At 43.3% G+C, this 21,063-nt stretch overlaps 1 protein-coding gene across 19 annotated transcripts in view; it reads right to left on the bottom strand.

The window, feature by feature from the left end:
* The window catches only part of LOC147572552 (uncharacterized), an 81,986-nt gene extending 65,287 nt beyond the window's left edge, over window positions 1–16,699 (bottom strand). For 6 of the 19 annotated variants that reach the window (XR_015246130.1, XR_015246136.1, XR_015246137.1 and 3 more), the window contains exons 1-2: window positions 16,197–16,688; window positions 15,981–16,038 (exon numbers count right to left, since the gene is read on the bottom strand). Coding sequence is in view for 1 of the 19 variants with exons in the window: in XM_086694051.1 (XP_086550177.1) it covers window positions 2,025–2,129 (105 nt within the window). In the remaining 18 variants the exon portion in view is untranslated. Of the gene's footprint in view, window positions 1–2,024; window positions 2,185–3,732; window positions 4,207–15,980; window positions 16,039–16,196 lie in introns of those variants that run through there. The other 13 variants (XR_015246127.1, XR_015246126.1, XM_086694045.1 and 10 more) reach the window with 9 other exon arrangements.
* Window positions 16,700–21,063: the final 4,364 nt, after the last annotated feature.

Genomic DNA, 21,063 nt, shown 5'->3' with positions numbered 1-21,063 from the left:
AAGTATGACAAACTGCACAATGTGTGGAGATGTGTCCAAGCTGTACAACAAAACTAAATACGGGATTGATTGGGCCTGGGGAAGTCAAGGCAGGCCTCACAGAAGAGACGGCGTTCAATCTGGGCCTCAAAGGATGAGCGGAAACCCATAGACGTCATCCTAATAGCCAACATCTATTATGAGCTTACTAGGTGGCCGGTGCTGTTCTAACAGCTTAGTGTGTATTGTCCCATTTACTGTTCACAATACTCTTACAGTTATAGGTGTTATTATATTATAGGTGTTATGGATGAAAAAAATGAGGCTCAAAGAGGCTAATCAACTCACTCTCAGTCACAAGTGTGTAGTAGAACAGGAAAGTGAATCCCGTCCTTTTTAGTCCAAAAATCCTGGGTTCCCTCTATTTCCCTATGTCCAACACTCCTTCAGATTTCCTACAAAATAAAGGGTGAGGGGAGAGGACTCAGAGAAAATGACTTTGAAATGCTGCCTGGACTTTCTATAAAGGCCGCTAGGCGGCAGTAGAGAAGGGGAAGAAGAAAGGGCACCTGGATGGGATGTAGGGAGAGAAGGGAGCAGAAAGCCTGAAACAAGAGACTGTAGACAAGCATAGAGAGTATGCGAGCCAAGCTCCGAAGTGTGATCTTTCTTCTTTAAGAGTCTTCATAAGGTGGTTTTTCTCAATTGAGGTGAAATTCATGAAGTGAACAGTTCAGTGGCAGTTAGTACCTTCACAATGTTGTGTGACCATTACCTCTATCTAGTTCCAAGTCGTTTCTATCATCCCCAAATAAAATGCCCTACTTATTGAGCAGTCACTCTCTTTTCCTCCCTACCCCCAGCCCTTGGCAACCATCAATCCACATTCTGTTTCTATGGATTTCCGAAGTCTGGACATTTCATGTCACAGACTCATACAATATACGGCCTGGCTCCTGGTGTCTGGCTCCTTTCACTTAGTATGTTTTCAAGGTTCATGTTGTAGCTCATATCAACACTTCGATCCTCTTTAAGGCTGAATAATATTCCATTGTATGGATATACCACAATTTATTTATCCATTCACCTGTTAGTGGACATCAGGATGTTTCTACGTTTTGACTATTAGGAACAGAGTGTCTATGAACCCTTGTGTGTGCCATAGCAGTTTGTAAGCTGATGTGTGTTTGAGAAAAACAGGAAAGGATTAGAAGAGTGAATGAGATCAAATTGGATGCCAATATCTAGTACCAGCAATATAGACTTCGTGATAATTCCTTTTTTTTCCCAATGTTTATTTACTTTGGAGAGAGAAAGAGACAGAGTGCGAGCAGGGGAGGGGCGGAAAGAGAGGAGGCAGGCTCCAGGCTCTGAGCTGTCAGCACAGAGCCTGATGTGGGGCTCGAACTCATGGACCGAGAGATCAGGACCCGAGCTGAAGTCAGATGCTTAACCGACTGAGCCCCCAGGCACCCCTTGTACAATAAGACTTGTAATAAGACTTGAGCAAGGGGAAGGATTTGAGAAACAGTTTAGAAGTAGAATTGGCAGGTGCACCTGGGTGGCTCAGTTGGTTGAGTGTCAAACTCTTGATTTCAGCTCAGGTCATGATCTCACGGTTCGTGAGGTCAAGGCCCACATCGGGCTCCTCACTGACAACACAGAGCCTGCTTGGGATTCTGTCTCTCAATCTCTCTCTCTCTCTCTCTCTCTCTCTGCGCCCCTCCTGCCCCAAAATAAATAAACTAAAAAAAAAAAAAAGTAGAATTGGCAGATGTAAAGTACTGCGTAGGGAATATACCCAATAATACCGTAGTGACTTTGTGTGGGAAAAAATGGTCACTGGATTTATCATGCTGATCACTGTGCAATTTATGTAGGTGTTAAATCACTACACTGTACACCTTAAACTAAGAGAATAGTGTATGCCAGCTAGACGTCAGTTGAAGTAGAGTCGGCAGGATGTACTTGGCAAAGTGGGCTGGTGGTGAGCAGACAGCAGGGAGGAAAGAGGGAGGCATCCAAGAGGACTCTAAGGTTTCTACCTTTGCCTGTGATGTGATGAGGAAGCCACAGAGTGAGGAAGAACAAAGCTGAAGTTTAGAAAGTGACTTTAGGAGGGCGTCTGGCTGGTCCAGTCGGTCGAGCATCCCGTTCTTGATCTCGGAGTCATGAGTTCGAGCCCCATGTCAGGTGCAGAGATTACTAAAAAGAAAGAAAGAAAGAAAGAAAAGAAAATGAAAAAGAAAGGAAAATGAATTTAGGATTGAACTTGAAGTACTTCTGGCCATTCAGCTAGATATCCTGTAGGCACTCAGAAACCCACCCAGAAGAGTGTTCTGGGCTGAGACCGCCCAGGAGAAAAAGGTGTGCAGAGTAAGAGCGGGGGCTGAAATGCTGGGGAAGCCATCTGAGGGGAGAGCAGCTTCTGGACCATCGCAAGCACCGTCTGCTCCTCCTGCAATGCTGTTCCTGTTCTCTCAGCCTGGATCTCTGAAAATCCAGCTCACAGGACACCTCTTCCTGGACAGTTTGCTAACCCTCAACCTGAGTTACATTCTCCATAGGTCCCTAAGCACAATTGTGGCCACAACACACTGCAGTTCTGTAACGACGCGTGATCCTATTGAGTATGAGGTCAGGGATGTGTCCATTACCTCTGTGCCGCACGTACGAGGCACAGTATAACTATCGGCCAAACGAATGAATGAAAGAATGAAAAGTCCGTGAAGAAGACAGAGAAGGAGGTGTCAGAAGAAGGAAGAGAATCAGCAGTTTGGGGGAATTCCAAAGGAGAAAATTCCAAGGAAGAGGAATGAGCCATATAAAATGCTGCAACAAAAGTGGAACAGGAAGGGGCACTCGAGTGGGAATTAGGTGGTCCGTGGACGTTAACAAGGCAGGCGTGGGTTCCTGGGGATGGAAGACTACCGCGGGCTCAGCATGGGCACTGGGGACAAGGACATTGCTAAGGACAAGTAGGAGACACTGAGGTGACAGGAAATACTCTATGAGGAGGTGGAGGGGAGGAAGTGAAGAATGGCTGGAGGAGGCAAGTCATAATTAAAAGAAAGGAACCTTTCCTAGGGGACAAGGAAGGATTTATTTGCTTGTAGGTTGGGAAAGCCAATGAAGAAACAGATAGAAAGGGAGGCAAGCAGAATGAGAAGAAACACAATGAATGAACAAGGATAAATATAATGAGGGGGGAGGGCATGTTAAGATTTTAGAGAAGGCAGCTGGTAGATCGTGTTATTGTTCAGCAAAACTCCCACAGGTGGACTTTATTTTCCTGCCCCAGTGACTCTGGGGCATGATTTGCTCTGACTGGTGGAATGTGGAGACAATATGTGCCAGCTCCAAACAGAGGCCTTAAGAGGCCTGGTGGACCTGCTCCCCTCTTGCACTTCTGCCCTCAGCGGGCCAGACAGGTGGTGCCTCATCAGCCTGGGACCTCTAAGAAAACAGTGGCACAGACCCAACCAGACCTGCCGCCTGGAGCCAAGCCCAGCCAAGCCCAGCCAAGCCCAGGACCTTGAAAGAGAAACGAAGGTTGTAACTGTAGGCACTGGGATTGCAGGCTGTTTGTTACGACAGCAAGGCCAACAGACGTACTGCAGAAAGGAGTGATGTGTCTCGGGAGGGTCCAGGGCCACTGCTTTCTCAGCAACAGGAGGGGAAGCAGAGATGGATGAGCAGATGAACACGGACACACTTGCAGGTGGAAGGAAGGGAAACTGAGGAACTTCTCACCTGACGCTCTTTTACCAGCTCAGCCCCAGGTGAGGCCATGTGGGGAGGGCGGAGCAGCACTGTGGACTCGAGGAGAGGAGCGCCAGTGAGGAAGGGCTGCGGTGGAGGGTGGGAAGGGTGCCAGACTGGGGGCATGAGAACGCCCAGAGTCACAGGGCACTTGACCGAGCCCAGGTGCACAAGCTCACATGAGAACGAGAGGTAGAGGGTCCCTTTCCAGATGGCTTCAAAGATGGAGAAGGAAAATGTGGGAAGATGAAGTTTCCTAAGTTCAAAATTAGAAGGAAAAATGTCAAAGCATCCTTTTTGCCATGTCAGGGACGTATGTCTGAGAGTGAGGTCAATGTCATGGGCCTCTTAATATTAGGTACCACTGATGACAACGAAGGGGAGGAATTGGCATAAATGGCAACTTACCCTTCCTCCTTGCTTCTCACCGTCTCTACTATTGCTCCCAGCCACCTGCGTGTCACTGCCAGCCCAACAGAAGTACAGCGACAAAGGGACCGTGGTGCAGGTCCCCCGGCTTCAAGTTACTCATGGGAACTCTTGTCTCATCCCTTCTTTACTCTCTCTCTCTCTCTGAACTTTGCTGCAAAATTTCAAAACTTACTGCAAGATCCTTTAAGCTGACCCTACAGTTTTTATGTTATTGTAAGTGCTCAGTCTAGAAACTCCAAAAATAGGTCAATGGCAGCAATAGTTTAAAAAAGAAGTTAAAGATTTCTTATGACATCATATGATATCTCTAAAAGATACCTCTTTGGTTATCTATCCAGAGCATTTTTTAAAATTATTTGTTGTTGTTATTATTATTGCAGGGTTAGTGTACCTTGACGACAATAACTGTAAAGCAGAGCTTGGCCAGAGAACAGGTCAGTGTGATAATTGGGAGCATAAACTCTGGGGCCAAGAGCCTGGGTCTGAATCCAGGATCTGCCAAACTGTGTAACTTTGGGCAAGTTGCTTGATCATACTGTGATCAATAATAATCCCTCGGGGCGCCTGGGTGGTGCAGTCGGTTAAGTGTCCGACTTCAGCCAGGTCACGATCTCGCGGTCCGTGAGTTCGAGCCCCGTGTCAGGCTCTGGGCTGATGGCTCAGAGCCTGGAGCCTGTTTCCGATTCTGTGTCTCCCTCTCTCTCTGCCCCTCCCCCGTTCATGCTCTGTCTCTCTCTGTCCCAAAAAATAAACGTTGAAAAAAAAAAAATTAAAAAAAAAAAATAATCCCTCAATACATCTTATCTCTGCCACTTACCAGCTGTGATCCTGGGCAAGTTAAATTTCTCTGTGCCTCAATTTTCTCCTCTGTATAATGTGGATGATAATAGTACCCACTTCATAGGGTTGTTACAATATATAAATGAGTTAATACACATAAAATGCTCAAAACAGTGCCTGGTTCAGAGCCAGTGCTAGAAAAGTGATAGCTATAATTTTCCTTCTTTTTATCTATGGATAAGCTAGCTATACGCTTATCAAAAGATATCTGTTCATTATTTCCCCAGTGATCCTCAACCATTTCAAACCTAATCTCTTAAGATAACAAACATTTTTAGGCCTCCGTACCGTTATAAATGTAACTCACAGATAAAACGACCAACCTAGGCACATCATTTCAGAAAAAAATATAATGTTCCAATTGTATCATGAAGGGTTTATAACAAAATAAAATATATTTTAACATTAAAATGCTGAGCAGCACACCTACATTAGAAGATGTAATTAGTCAGATGCTTGCCCCTATTTAAACTGAGTATGTTTGGATTTAAGAGAATATAAGAAGGAGCACCTGGCTGACTCAGTCAGTAAAGCATGCAACTCTTGATCTCAGGGTTGTGAGTTCAAGCCCCACATGGGGCTATTTAAAAGAGTCTATTTAAAAGAGAGAAAGAGAGAATATAAGAAGCCAATCCATATGAGAAGCACACGATGGTAAAGAAGCAGAGACAGGTGCCCCTAGAATAAAATCTAGCATTTGAACAAATGATAACAGACGCAATTTATTTATATAGGCTAAGAGACAGAAATGATCCTAACTGGAAGAGAAAAAGCATGCCCAGACAAATTACAGACCATCAAAGTAGAAAAAAAGAGTTAGAAATGATATTCTTACAAATAAGTAGAACCTAGTTTATAGGTATAGCATCCACATAACCATTTCTGTTAGGACAAGGAATGGCAAGGAATTGGCCAAGTATCATAGTAAGCACGTCTCCTTTTGTGAAATCCCACCACGTATCAAAACTTACATTCAATGGCTAGAACTTAGAAATCCTCAGAGTAGAGTAGAATGGAAAAAGGAAAATTAACATGAGAGCCTACAGACGGGCAGCGTGAGAGACTCACAGGCACAGTATCAGGGAAAGACCGAAAAAAAAAAAGAGAGGCAATCTCGATAGTGATGAATAATTTCATTATAAAATTTTTACAACAGGGGCGCCTGGCTGGCTCAGTTGATTACGTGTCAGACCTCAGCTCAGGTCATGATCTCACAGTTTGTGGGTTCAAGCCCCATGTCGGGCTCTGTGCAAACAACTTTGGATTCTGTGCCTCCCTCTCCCTCTGCCCTCCCCCTACTCGTGCTCTGTCTCTCTGTGTCTCTCAAAAGTAAAGAAACATTGAAAAAAAATTTTAATGAAAAAACTTTTTTCACAGTATAGATTTCTTGCCATTTGACAAACCCCCTCCCATCTGAAATTTTATAGCATAGCAATAAAGTGAAATATTTTTAAAACAAGTTATTTAAAAATTCCAATGAAATCCCTGAAATGCATGTGTCTCCACTCGGTGCTAGGTGCTAGGTGCTAGGAATTGAAACATGGGTAAAGTATAGTACCTCCCTTCAAGGAGCTCAGAGCCTACTGAAAGTAAAAGATAAATAAATGAAAAGTGATCACAAAATAGTGATTTGAGGCAAGTTAAATTCTATTTCATGGGTAGTCATGGCTGGTAAGGCAACTCGACTCCATGGAGTCCTCATGACCCAGGCTTCTTCAAAATCCCCACTCTGTATGCCTGTGGTGTGGCCTATATCCTCATGCTCCACAATGACAGCAAGGGCTGTTTCAAGTAAAGAATGAAGGAAGAGACCAAGAAAGGGAGGAGAGTGTCTTTTGTAACAGATTTCTGCTTACATTCCATTGCAAAAGAGTAATCATATAGCCACAACTTATGGGAGCTTAGGGAGGGAAGGGGCATATCTTTTTTATATACTTTTATACAAAAGTAAAATTCCATAGCAAATCTTTTATCCATAAGACAAACAGAGCTTTAAGCTTTTTCAAGTTCCTGATTTCCTAGCTAAGAAAATTTGAAGCAGAGAATGGTTAGTCAGGTATTGAATAGTCAACTTAAAATGAGAAATACTAGTATTTTTATACCATGTCATTTCTCAATCCCTTATTTTACATTAAATACATTATTTAATGTAACATTATTTTAACAAAGGAAATATATGATCATATATACCATTATACACTTAAAACTATAAATTTCTAATGTAATCATGGAATTGGAAACATATTACTTTTCCAAGAGAGAAGGAAACTAGAGATGTATTGCAAGTCTACTTCCTACGTGGATAAATCCAATGAACTCATTCATCTAAACAACACACATTGTTTGTCTCCTAAATTTAAAGAAACAGCATTGTGGGAAATAGAAAGGTGAGTAAGAAAAAATTATTGTCCTCATTGAGCATTAAAAAAGAGAAATAATATAGATAACTTTAAGAGTATATTATACAGGCCAAATACTACCTGAATTCAGTGGGGAGAAATTACAGAGGGTTGAAGGCATAAGAGGTTTTGGAAAGAAAGTAGTGCTTGCACTGGGCCATTTGGAAAGGAAGGTACGGAGAGGAAACACTTCGCACTGTTTGAACATAAACCACAGGATGTAGAGAACTTCAACAAGTGCCTTTTGGTGGGAGTGTGGCACACATCGCATAAAGGAGTAGCTGAGGAAAAGGTTAGGAAGGTAAGTTAAGACCAAAGGAAAAAGGTACCTGAATATCAGGTTAAGAAATGTGGGTTTTAATTAACGGCAAAGTGTATACGTGAAACCATGCTGGATGTCTGCTTTAAAACAACTTTATAAACCACTAATGTCAAGAAGGTGCTTTCCGTGAGGCCAAACAGAAGGGGAGAGGGAGATAGAAGCTTCCAGTTATGGAATGACTAAGTCAGGGGAATAAAAGCAGAGCATAAGGAATGTCAATGATATTATAATAGCAATGCATCAGGACAGGTGGTAGCAAAACTTGTGGTGAACATATGTATAAACTTGTCAAATCTCTGAGTTGTACACCTGAAACTAATGTAATATTGTGTGTCAGCTATACTAAAAAAAAAAAAAAAAAAAAAAAAAAAAGTGATTTCAAGCATTGAGTAGACATTTGGATAACCACCTAATTGTTTAGAAAAAGAATTGCAATTAGTCCAAGCTTTTACATGATTTCACCTTATTATTCTAAGCTTTCTCATTTAAGGTCTATAATAGCAGCCATGTGTGTTTACCAGGAAAAATGATAGGTTTGCACACCTTTAACACTCCCTGCCCAGGTCTCACTGCGGATAGTGAGCCTTGGTTATAAAATAGTTCAGCAACTTGACTGTGTCTAAAAATGCAAAGTACATTGGGCAGGAGGAGAGTGGCAGCTGAAACGCAGCCAGAGCTCTCTGTGAGCTCTTGTGTCACGTGATGGGAGTCAGGCCAATAGAAAGGGCTTCTATTCCTAATTAGCACAAAGTCTGAGCCTGTCCACCAACCTAGGCATGAAGAGCTGTGTGTACCTAGAACCTCCTTGTCTACATCACTCAGAGGCACCATATTTGTAGCAGACTTCCAGCTTGCTTGCCCTTTTCTTGGCTTTAAAAACTTTTAAAAATATTTGTATTTATTTTTGAGACAGAGAGAGACAGAGCATGATCGGGGGAGGGGCAGAGAGAGAGGGAGACACAGAATCTGAAGCAGGCTCCAGGCTCTGGGCTGTCAGCACAGAGCCAAACGTGGGGCTTGAACTCACGAACCATGAGATCATGAGCTGAGCCAAAGTCAGACACTTAGCCGACTGAGCCTCCCAGGCGCCCCACCCTTTTCTTGGCTTTAAACGAGGAATCTTAGTACCATTTTCATGAAGTTTCTTATACATGCCTGAGCTAGTAAATGCTTTATTTATCCACCAAAGTTGTTCAAAATCTGTTTTGTGATTGACAGACCAGAGGCTAGAAGAGGACCATTTTGATAATGGCACCAAGAAACCCCCAACAGAGATAGAATACACCCCGGCATCCTAACTTCATTCATCCTGGGACCATTTTCCCTCACCTGCACACCACACCAAGCCATAATTCACTGTCTACTGAAAACATCATTCCCTTTTATACATTCATTAAAAATAATGTATTCATTATTATAAATGCTTTTAATTTTTTATTACTCAGTTAATAATAAACATGAATCACCAACAATAAGATAAGTATTCTCAAGAAACAGCCAAGATAAAGATTCAATATTCAAGTACTTATTTATTTTTTAATTATCCAATAAAAATCTAAGATGTTTATTATTAATGTTCACAATCAGAAAGTTTGATAATGTACCATAGGCCAATAGGTCCCACACTTCTAGATCCTAAAAGTAGGTGCCAAAGCAGATCACGGGAAGGCTTATTCCCTAGGCACTGTGCCTGTCACAGCACACAAGAATTCCTAGTGCGATAATATTATGTGTTAAAGCTACAGATAAAAAGAGTGAGGTGCGATGCAATGTTGTAATCCTTCCCAGTGAATCTAGGAACGGACCTGATTGACCTTTGTTTTGTTTCATGAGATAAACATTATCATCTAATAAAATCACTCTTTGCATACTAAATAAATTAATCCTGGCTGTTCCCCTTAAGAATATATACTGGTGGGGGTGTCTGGTGGCTCAGTTGGTTAAGCATCCGGCTCTCGATTTTGGATCCGGTCATGGTCTCACAGTTCATGAGCTCGAGCCCCAAGTCGGACTCCTCTCTGACAGCACAGTCTGCTTGGGATTCTCTCTCTCTCCGTCTCTCGATCTCTCTCTCTGTCTCTCAATCTCTCTCTCTCTCTGCCCCCACTCATGCTCGCTCTCTCTCAAAATAAGTAAATAAACATTAAAAATAAAGAACATACACCGGTGTGCACGTAAACAAAGACAGGATTTGCTAAAGTATTATTGATAGCCAGGGGCAAAAGAGCCATATCAGAGGAGACATATTCCATGCTTTCACCACCATCAGAAGCTCATACTGTTTTACTTTTTAACATTCCTGGTTTCTCTCCTCCAGTAGCCAGGGAGCTTCAACTATGCACTTGAATTAGCTAAGTCAGACTCCAGTCACTGTATTTCCAGCCAAGTGAGACAAATGAGCCCTGTTCACTCAGCTAGAGCATTCCCCCCAAGTACAGCACCCCTTACTCCATCCTCTTCCATGGATCGCTTTGCCCCCTGAGCAGGATAAGACCAGGGAACATGCAGCTGCAATTCCAAAGTTCCATTCCCCAAAAGTAAATGACAATGTAAGGGACTTATCTAATGATCCTCCCAAAATAGGAGCCACAGATCAGAAGAATCTACTTTCGCAGATGCCTACCATAGTTATAAATTAACCTCCCAGGTCAGCTGTGAGGCCAATCCCATAGCAAAGGAAAGCACTTGGAAACTGTTCAAATGTCACATGCATTTAGAAAGTAAATATGTAAGATCATCTTCAAAACAGCAGTATTAGAAATTTATCTAATCATTAAATTAAAATTGTTTGGTCAGAGGTACAGTATAATGCTTCTAAACCATCATCAGTTTCGTGTGCATGATAGAGAAGAGAACACGTTAGCCATCAATGTTTTAAATTTTCCCATAGGCAAGTCTAGGACAGGACCTCCAGAATTTTCTTCCTTTCTTTTCTTTTTTTTTAATGTTTACTTATTTTTGAGAGATAGAGAGAAAGAGAGAGAGAGAGAGAGAGAGAGAGAGAGAGAGAGCAAATGGGGGAGGGGCAGAGAGAGAGGGAGACACAGAATCTGAAGCAGGCTCCAGGCTCTGAGCTGTCAGCACAGAGCCCCATACACAGGGTTCAGCTCAAACCCATGAACCATGAGATCATGACCTGAGCCAAACTTGGACGCTTAACTGACTGAGCCATCCAGGCACCCCTGGGACCTCCAAAATTTCTAAACCCCCTAGTCAGGTTACTAGCAACTGTTACCTATAGGCCTGTTACTGTTCAGCTAAAAAGGTCCTCCAAGCTGGATAAACTGGAAAACAACTAAATCTTCTCAATATTTACCTGCAATGACTCCTTATATCTCATGTATATTATATTGAATGTGGTTGCTTTGCTAAGAGGCAGTGAAAGGACATTCCAGAACAACTGAGCCATAAAGGCACCAACATGACAAATATTTGGTATCACCATGTGGTCTGTCATGTACAAATTAAAGTTATTCATTCTTCTAGGGACAGATAGTAAAACTGATAGACAAGAATGCTAAATACCAGCAAGAAATGTAAATATACTGCCTTAAAGGGAGATCAAGAGAGATCAAGTTGGGAAATGGTGCATCTACACATGAAACCAGTGTAATATCGGCAATTAATAAAACACCATTTAATAAAATTAATGAAAACCATTTTTTAAGTTTATTTATTTATTTTGAGAGAGAGAGAGAGTGTGTGTGTGGAAGAGAATCTCAAGCAGGCTCTGTGCCGTCAGCACAGAGCCCCATGTGGGGCTTGATCCCATGAACAGTGAGATCATGACCTGAACCAAAACCCAGAGTCGGAGGCTTAACCGACCGAGCCACCCCGATGCCCCAACAAAAACAATTTAATATCAACAATTAAAACCTAGATATCCTACTTCACAATCTTTAAAATGAGCAACTCAACTGCTGGTATATAGCAGTCAATGGCTTTTCTAGTTTGGACTTCGCCAAATTGAAAATAAAAAATCTGAAGAATAAAACTGTCCCCATAAAGTTTTTTCCATGCTGGAACTGCAACCCCGCCATTCAACTGACTGCTCAGTGCCCCGGTCCCCTGAGCTCCATGACACCACCAAGCACTGTAGGTTTTACCTCCTGCACGCCATATTTCACCTAATAAAAGAGGCCACTGATTACTGGATGCACCACTGTCTTGTGCACCTCCAAGAAAAAGAAACAAAAAACGATTGCTAAATCTAAGCCTTATCACAATTTCAGAGAGGAAAATATGACACGTATACATTTCAGAATCGGTGTAACACGGGATATGATGAATCTCAGTTCCTTCTGATCCCGATTTCACCACCCTAGTCCAGACCCTCCTCTACCTCACCTTGGACACATCTACCTTGTCCCCTTTATTCTTGAATCCTCCAATCCATTCCCCACTGCCAAAGCGACAGTTTTTACAATACAAATCTGATCATACAATACAAATCTGATTATTCTCAGCTCCAAAGTCTTTAATGACTTCCTCGTGTCCTTGACATAAAGATCCAACTCCTTAGGGGAGCCCAAGCCTTAGAATGATCTAACTCCTGTCATCTCTCCAGCCTCTTCTTCAGCAGGTTCTCAGTCAGCTTCTCACCTCCAACTGTTATCTGACCCCTCTCAGTTCCTCAAACACCAGGCTCTCACCCACCTCTCAACCTCCATACACTCTACTCCCTCTGTGAGCCCATTCGCTTTCTTTTCACCTGGCTAACACAGCCTCCACAAGGCTTATTTGCTTGTCCATCTTGTGTGTAAAAGTTCTCCTTGGCCACCCTCCCCTAAGAACAGATCCCCGACTATATGCTTCTGTACCCTGCATTAGCCCTGCATAGCAAGCAGTCTGTATACCTGGAATGACTTACTAATTATTCGCTTTCCCATTTTAAGTTCTATGACAACAGGGATTCATTTTAATCAGAACTGATTCCCCAGGGTCTAGCACAGTATTTGGCACATGAAGGGTGCTTCATGTTTGTTGACTGACAAAAAAAAAAATCTTGGATAATGGCTAATGCAATTCTCCCAGGCATCGTTAGACAGAAACTAGGTTTTGCTGTAAAAAATGCTCTAAGATAGAGCTCCTCAAAAAGTGTTATGGGCACATAGTAATTATTCAATAAATGCCAGGTGTGATGTTACTGCTGATTATAATGACAACCACAAAGATGACAGTAATGTAAGAAATAATATGTCCTGGGGCACCTGGACGGCTCAGTCAGTTAAGCGGCTGACTTCAGCTCAGGTCATGACCTCATGGTTTGTGGGTTCGAGCCCCACATCAGGCTCTGCACCGACAGTGCAGAGTCTGCTTGGGATTCTCTCTCTCCCTTTCTATCCCTCCACTACTCACGTGCTCTCCCTCTCTCAAAATGAATAAATAAACTTAAAAAAAAAAAAAAAGAAAGAATATGTCCTATCTATTTAAAAGGATTTGCTTTTAAAATACCCATGACTGGGGCGCCTGGATGGCTCAGTCGGTTGGGCATCCGACTTCAGCTCGGGTCACGATCTCGAGGTCCGTGGGTTCGAGCCCCGCGTCGGGCTCTGGGCTCATGGCCCAGAGCATGGAGCCTGCTTCCGATTCTGTGTCTCCCTCTCTCTCTGCCCCTCCCCCGTTCATGCTCTGTCTCTCTCTTTGTCTCAAAAATAAACGTTAAAAAATAAAATAAAATAAAATAAAATACCCCATGACTGAGCTATCATCTAGGGAAATGTCGAAGAGTGCCCTCTCTTAACCATCTAGTCATTGGTTCTAGAATCCCAGGACAGGGAAACAATACCAGGACCAGTTTAAAAGGCTGATGAACAACAACTGCCATTGACAACAAATGCTGTCCACAAAGTATGTTCTCTCTTCAGATATAAGGATAAAAATTTATTATCTACAAATGTAACAGAAGAATAACATTTGTTGTGTCTTTTAAACTCTACACCTTAAAAAAAATAAATAAATAAGGGGCTCCTGGGTGGCTCAGTCCGGTAAGTATCCTACTCAGCTCAGGTCAGGAGGGAGGGGGGTGGTGTCTGTGCAGAGCCTGGAGCCCACTTCAGGTTCTGTGTCTCCCTCTCTCTCTGCCCCTCCTCCACTCACGCTCTCTCTCTCTCTGTCTCTCAAAAATTAATAAAAATGCTAAAAAAATGTTAAGAATCATAAAACATAAGCTACTACAAAGAAATGTCTTTTCTCATTTGCCAACCCAAATGATATCTGGTCGTTTGCAACAGAACACATGTTTCTCCAGGTAAACATTCCCCAGGCACACAGTGTAACCATTTCATATCAGACAGTTCCCAGCTGACCATCAGGTTCCTGGCCGGGTACTTGGAATTTGCAGTGAATTTTCCCACAGACATGAAATTCTGAGACATGGTCTTAGTAATTCAAACCAATTGCACTGTGGTATGCTATGACACACTGTGGATTAATAGGCTTTATGGACTATGATACAATGTGAAACACTGTGGATTAAATGGGTTTTATGAGTTCACTTTAGAACATGGACACATTGTCTAGGACAGTTTCTATGAAGGTTCCAGGCCACAGGAAGCCCAGAAGCAATGCAAATGCAAGTCCCTCTTCACTTTCTCCCTGCTCCATCCCTTTATCACCACCCCACAGGCCACAGCCCAGGGGCAGCAGCCCCCCAGCAGGCTGGGGGTGTGGGGGGGAGCTTTGGAACTTTAGTCCCCACCCAGAGCCCACGCAGCCACAGTCTCCTCACCTTTCACCTCTGACACTTGACCAAAACATTAATAAAATCGTTCTTCGCCCTGTCAGACCCTGGGAAATCTCACCCTCTCCATGGTCACCCCGCCCACCCCCGGTTCCCTTCACCCAGCGCGGGACCTGGCCCCGTCCTTTACAGTTCCTCAACATTACGCTTTCAACCATCTCTGTAAGGATAATATGCTTCTCAAGCCTCCTTTTGCTCTCCCCACTCCTCCACGGTTTTGCTCAGGCTGCTGTTCCCTTGTCTCTGTCTCCAATCCATACTTCCAGGAATTCTAGCCACCCCAGGTCCTACCACATTCCTGACACCTCCTAGACCAGCCCACATGGCCAGCTCCTCACCAGCACTCCCCTCATTCTGCCTTGGATTTCTCATACTTATTCCTTGTCTTTCCATCTTTCTTTCGGAGCTCCTTAAGGACAAGCACAGCTTCTTTATGGTGTCTAGATCCTTGCATCCCACCCCACCCCACACACCCCCAGAGTACCCAGCCTACTATAATGGTCAGTGAATGCAATGGGAGTCAGTGGCCGTGTCTCCCTCGGTCAAAAAAAGAGACAAAAGGACACTACAGAACAATATCTGGGACCCAGTAAGAAAAAAATGTGAAATAGTGTCAATGCTTAAGTAAAAGCAAATACTGTGGGAAAAGAAATCAAGGTGTGAACAGCCAGAATAGTAAGACAGAAATCCAAGGGTTCTCTTCAGGAACCATTAGCATATGAATCGGGAAGAGCAAGTGCTCCATTTTGGGGTCTGCAGGAAAAAATAATCATACTAGACAATTATTTTGCCCTTACCAGGTGCTAAGTATACACCTCCATGTAAAGTGCTTCCCAAGCACCCCCTGTTCTCATAACCACCCTATTACCTCCATTTTACCCAAGAGGAAACTGAGGGGGCACTGCAGTTAATTAACTGGCCCAGTGTCCCACAGCCAGCAGGGCAGAACTAGGATTTGAACCTTTTCCCGATCCAAACTCAGCGACGAAATTCAACTACCTGTTTACTGCACAGCTTTTACAGCAGGTCGTGGGGCATAAATCACCACCCACTGAGAGAGAAAGAAGCTCATGCTTTATGCATGCCTTAGACTCCCGGAGCCCCCACTCTTGCCTGGCTCTGGGTGAGCTGCTTTAAGTCTTCCAGCAAACCCAGGAGCCAGGTATAAACTGAAAACTGAGCCGGGAGAAATAATCTGGTCAGAGTCGCACAAGCCCAGGGTTTCAAAGGCATCCATGCTTCAGGGCACCGATGGCCACAGGCTCCCCCGAGGCTGTGTCAGGAGCAGAGCCAGGCCCCAGCCAGAGAGGAGTCCGAACGCCCCTCTGCAGTCAGCAAACAGGGAAAACCACGTCCTCGGCCCACCTACCTCACCAGGGGGTGGAAAGGATTAAACTGAAAATAAAGAACGCGGAGTCTACAACACAATAAACATTCAGCCAATGACAGCTATCAGAGGTAACCCTTCCCTCGGTTGGTCTCTGCCATTTTTCTTATCACTTACAGTGGATCAACCTTGTTCCTCTTTAAAATAGATGGCTTTCTTGGAGGTCCACGGAAGACTGCAAAATGCAGAAGAAAAGTACACAGTGAGATGAGGGGAAAAAGAATTTCCTTTCTATTGATCGCCCTTTTCCCCAAACACTTCCTCGAGAAATTATTTAATACTCAAAATGACACCACGATGCATTATAAATTAAAAAAAAAAAAAACAAAAAACGTACCAAACAACGAAGTCCCAGCCCTCGGGAGTTTACAAGTAGGCTATGTTAACATTTGCAAAGTGCCCCGAGTGCCTCAGCGGCTAATTAACATCTTGGGTTTGTTTTCTCAAATTCCAGCCCATTGTTTCCCCTGTGAGCGCAATCCGAAGCCTTAGCCCCCAGTGCGCTACCGCCTGCATCTTCCTGCCAATAAAACCGCTGAAACCACTAGAGTTTAAAACAATTAATATTAGATGAAACCCCTACGCGGCGCAGTTCCGGGGCCCGCGCAGCCACGCGCTCTCCCGGCTGCAGGGTCCTCGCGGCGCCCGCCCCGGAGTGAGACCGGAGCCGCCGCGCCCCGCCGGCCCCGCTGGGAGGGTTGGCTCCCCCTGGGGGGCGAGCTCTTGCAAAAGGAAAACCGAAAACGAGCAGATGCCGATCGGACACGCTGTTGCCCGGAAGAATCGCTGTCATGCTGCAGAAATCCATTAGGTACACCGTCCGGCCGGCACTGCTCGCTTTAGCGCGACTTGTATTTACACATTTAAAGAATTACTATCCAGGGGCGCCTGGGTGGCTAAGTCGGTGAAGCCTCCAACCTCGGCTCAGGGCATGATCTCACGGTTTCGGGAGTTCGAGCCCGCCTTGGGCTCAGAGCCTGGAGCCTGCTTCGGATTCTGTGTCTCCCTCTCTCTCTGTCCCTTCCTCCGCTCGTGCTCTCTCTCTCTCTCTCCCTCTCTCTCTCTCTCTCTCAAAAATAAAGGGAACATTAAAGAATTACTATCCTGATGATGGTGCCTGTTAGAAAGGTTACGGTCTCTCCAAAGGAAGGTCAAGTCAGGATTTCCCTCTGGTGCTCTAGAAACCCATCACCAACAAAGCCCCCACTCCTTGCTTCAGACCCAAGCTTGCTGAGAAAGAGAAACATGTTTGAGGTGGGTCTGCAAGGTCGCTCCCAGCACCAAGAGTCTAGCCTTCTGCAGGAGGCATATTTTAAGACCAGACGTCCATCATTCATGGGGAATCGAAATTAGAACTTCAGTTTCCTTTGTATTATTACCCTCATCAATAAGAATTCTTACATTTAGGCACACTTAGGGTTTATGCTTTTTGATCAATGATCTTATTATGGATGCCTATTAAAAAGTCCAAAATCAAAGACGTGCTGGAGGTCTCCCAGACTCATCCAGCTGGACCAGCAGAGCCGGGAGCAGGCGAGAGGTGTCTGTCTTTCCTTCCAAAACAGGCTGCAGAATGGAGAGGTAGATCCAGCCTGGCTGGGAGCAAGGGCTAGATGCTGGCAACTGGTTTGGATGATGCATGCCAACAGCACTACGGGGGAATTAACACGTAACCAATTCTTGTGGCACAGTCCCATTCTTGTGTGAAACGGGAGAACGTTCTTTTCAGCATTCTTTTCTAACAGGAGAAGAGCCGTTTCTCACTATGTGAGTACCTCGCGGGGATTCCCATTAAATCAAACTGCTTGACGATGACCTAATTTGTTCATTCAAGAGGGTAAACTCTTCCTATCCATACATTATTGTTGTTATGGTTTCCGTTGTTAAATTATACATAAAAGGCCCAAGCTGTACCAAGCTTACCAAGCTTATTTTAGAAATGAAACATTTTCAGAACATGAATCTTAATGAGATTCTTACACTAAATTGTGCCTGAGAACGGCAGTATTTTAGATGCGTCTTTATATTTTCACCAATTTGTAATCTGCAATGCACTTTTTAAAAATTATTGTAGGGGCCCCTGGGTGGCTCAGTTGGTTAAGCCTCCGACTTCGGCTCAGGTCATGATCTCATGGTTCTGTGAGTTTGAACCCCACTTAGGGCTCTGTGCTGACAGCTCCGAGCCCGGAGCCTGCTTTGGATTCTGTCTCTCTCTCTCTCTCTCTGTCCCTCCCCTGCTCGTGCTCTGTCTCTCAAAAGTAAATAAACATTAAAAAAGATTTTGTTTTAATTATTGCAAAATGTATTTTCTTATAACATTATAAGACTACCAAAGACCTGCCTGTTGCCTTTTTGGTCTTAGGATATTAATTTTTTTTTAATTTTCAAAAAAAACCCCTTTGCGATCTTCTGCCTCCCCTATGTCTACTTTTCCTTCATAAAACTTGTCCACTTTTCCTCTGATAAAGTCTTTTCAAACACGAACAAATCTACAAACAAGTACTTCCCAAAGTGCAGTTCTTAGAACATGGGTCCTGCAAGACCCTCTCTGGAAAGGAAGTTGTTGACCAGAGCATTTGCGAAGGGCTGCACATTCCCAGCCTCCAAGGCTGACAAATCACATAAAGTCTCATGGTCGAGAAACCTGCTGACCTTGGTTTAGACCAGCATGTCTCAAATTCATTTGCATGTGGAACCCTTTTCCAAACAAGACTTATTAATATGCTGCGGAATTTTCATTTCGAGGATCACACATTGGGAATTAGTGATTAAGACCATCTGATATATGGGATAATTATAGGTCAGATAAAACTGAGATAAGTCAAGCTGCGGCATAAGAAATTTTTTTTTAAGAGGAACCTGGCCTTAATTGCTATTTGTGAATTTCATAAATCCACAGCGTTAAAAAAACAAAAAGTAATAACGCCTTAAATACATAGGTAATTAGAGGCTGTGTGAGAACCCTGAAACTACACAGAATAAGAAGGTTCCAGAAATATCCCTTTTATCCCATGGGAACTATAATCCAACGTGTGGTAGATTCCATATTTGTTGAGTCAGCCTCTCCATCAGTCCCAACACACTGGGAGTATTTAAAAATAGTCCCCTAGTTATAGATTCCTACAGTGTTCTTAGGAATGAATCCAGAAGAAAGGGTCATCCAGCCCAAACCTGTTCTACTGCTTGAGCCCCACCTTTACCCCCAAAAGGTAACCACGCACCCCCATAGGCTCTATGCTACCGGAAGATCTGCATGGTCGACAAGCCTTTTGTGCACTTTCTTTCCCTTGTGGCAGAGCCATCAGACAAAAACACAAGCGCAAACATCACCCTGGAGAACGAGACAGTCAAACTAGCAGCCTAAAGGCCGCTCAAACTGTGGCCCATCTGGACCAGTTTGTATTCAATGAAAACATTTTATAAAAGGGACTCCAGGTGCGTCAAGCACCTGGGCTAATAGGAAGTGGGGAGCAAACAAAGGAAATGAGTTGCATCTAGTCCTTCCCAATCAGATAGTCTTTCAGAAAGTGAAAGAGAATCGTTTACATTAAAGAACTTAACAGAGTGCTCTTATGTACCCCTACCCACCTGTAAACTCTGAATCCCCCACATTCACATATTAAGGCACAAGAGGTATTGGGAATGTAACTAAGAAAATATGCATCACATTTGTCTCCTAGTCCTCACAACACTCAGCAGAAAGCTAGGCAAAAAAAAAAAAAAAAAGATGCTCCATAAATACTAATCAATTGATTAATTAATTGATCAATTAATCACTCTTGCAAAGTTCTTATTATCCAAGAGAAGCTGGACTTATACTCTGAACACTTTGTTCCTGTTTTACCCCAGGAGATTATTTTCTATTTCAAAGGAGCCTCACAGTTTAAACTGGCCTATGAAAAATGAACCAAAACAGACTGGCAAGTATTTCTTACATTCTATTCCACCCACAAAATTTGCATTATGTCTGTTGATATTTGTCAAATGCCACCAGGCCCTTTCTATCATCCTCTCTCCCACAGAACAGTCTGAAACTAGGTGTATCTGCTCTCTGCTACCCAATAATTATGAATTTTATGGAGACTTTTCAAGGGAATAGGAATGATAGGCAAAACACATTTCATCTAAGCCCACCAAATGATTGCTTTTTCAGGTCTGATGCTTGACTTGTTTAAGATAAAAGCCCATGCTTAATCTCATCACTAAAAATTACGAGGATCGCATAACATATACCATTAAACCCATGGGTCTATCCTGAGAAATTATTAACACCCAGAATCTGCTGCTTAAAATGCTTATGTCTGAGTTGACTAGATATGTTTAAAGTAGAAAAACTATCCAGTGTGCATCTGGTTAAGAATTTGTAGCAAAGATCCCTGCTTCTCATACTTACACAGAAAATGAAAGTGATACTTAATTATCAAAATAAAATCTTCTGAATCTACATGTGTCAAATAACTTCCCCTTTTTTTGTTATGTTCAATCCCCCAAGGAGTAGAACTGAAAGAGACCTTTTTGGTGTTGGTTCAAAGAAACTAAAGTATTTTTCTGTTCAGAATAAGTAATTTCTTAAGGTAGTTTATACAGTATATAAACAACGACACAACGTATAAAATAAAATACTAATCACAGTTTGGGAGATTAGATTCTATTTAAAGTATGTGCTTTTGATTCAATCAATAATCAAGCTGTGTGCCTTTCTGGCATGGTACTCTCTAACAAAAGTGTACCAAAGGTTGTCTTTCTTTTTTACTATGGTCTTTTTTTCAAACGTTTATTTATTTGAGAGAGAGACAGAGAGACAGAGAGAGAGAGAGAACAAGAGGAGGAGGGGCATAGAGAGAGGGAGACGGAGGATCCCAAGCAGGCTCTGCACTGAGAGTGGAGAACCTGATGCGGGGCACCAACCACCAGCCATGAGATCATGACTTCAGCTGAAGTTGCAGGGTTAACCAACGGAGCCAACCAGGCACCCCCCCAAACGTTGTCTGTCAGTGTTATGTGACCTTAGAATCCAGGACTGCTCATTCCATCTTGGTCTACTCCTCCAGGAGTATTTTAAGGTGGTTTGATGGGACACATGCCCACACTCTATCCAAACCAAAGCAAGGTTACTGATTGGCTTTCACATTACACGTTTTACCTTTGAAAGTTCTTTGGTCAGGAAAATGGGACAGCTACAGGGTGGTGTTTATGCTGC

Source organism: Puma concolor, chromosome E4 (assembly GCF_028749965.1).
Source record: "Puma concolor isolate L17-30 chromosome E4, mPumCon1.1.hap2, whole genome shotgun sequence".
Classification (NCBI taxonomy): Eukaryota; Metazoa; Chordata; class Mammalia; order Carnivora; family Felidae; genus Puma; species Puma concolor.
This window is presented reverse-complemented; position numbering and strand designations above follow the sequence as displayed.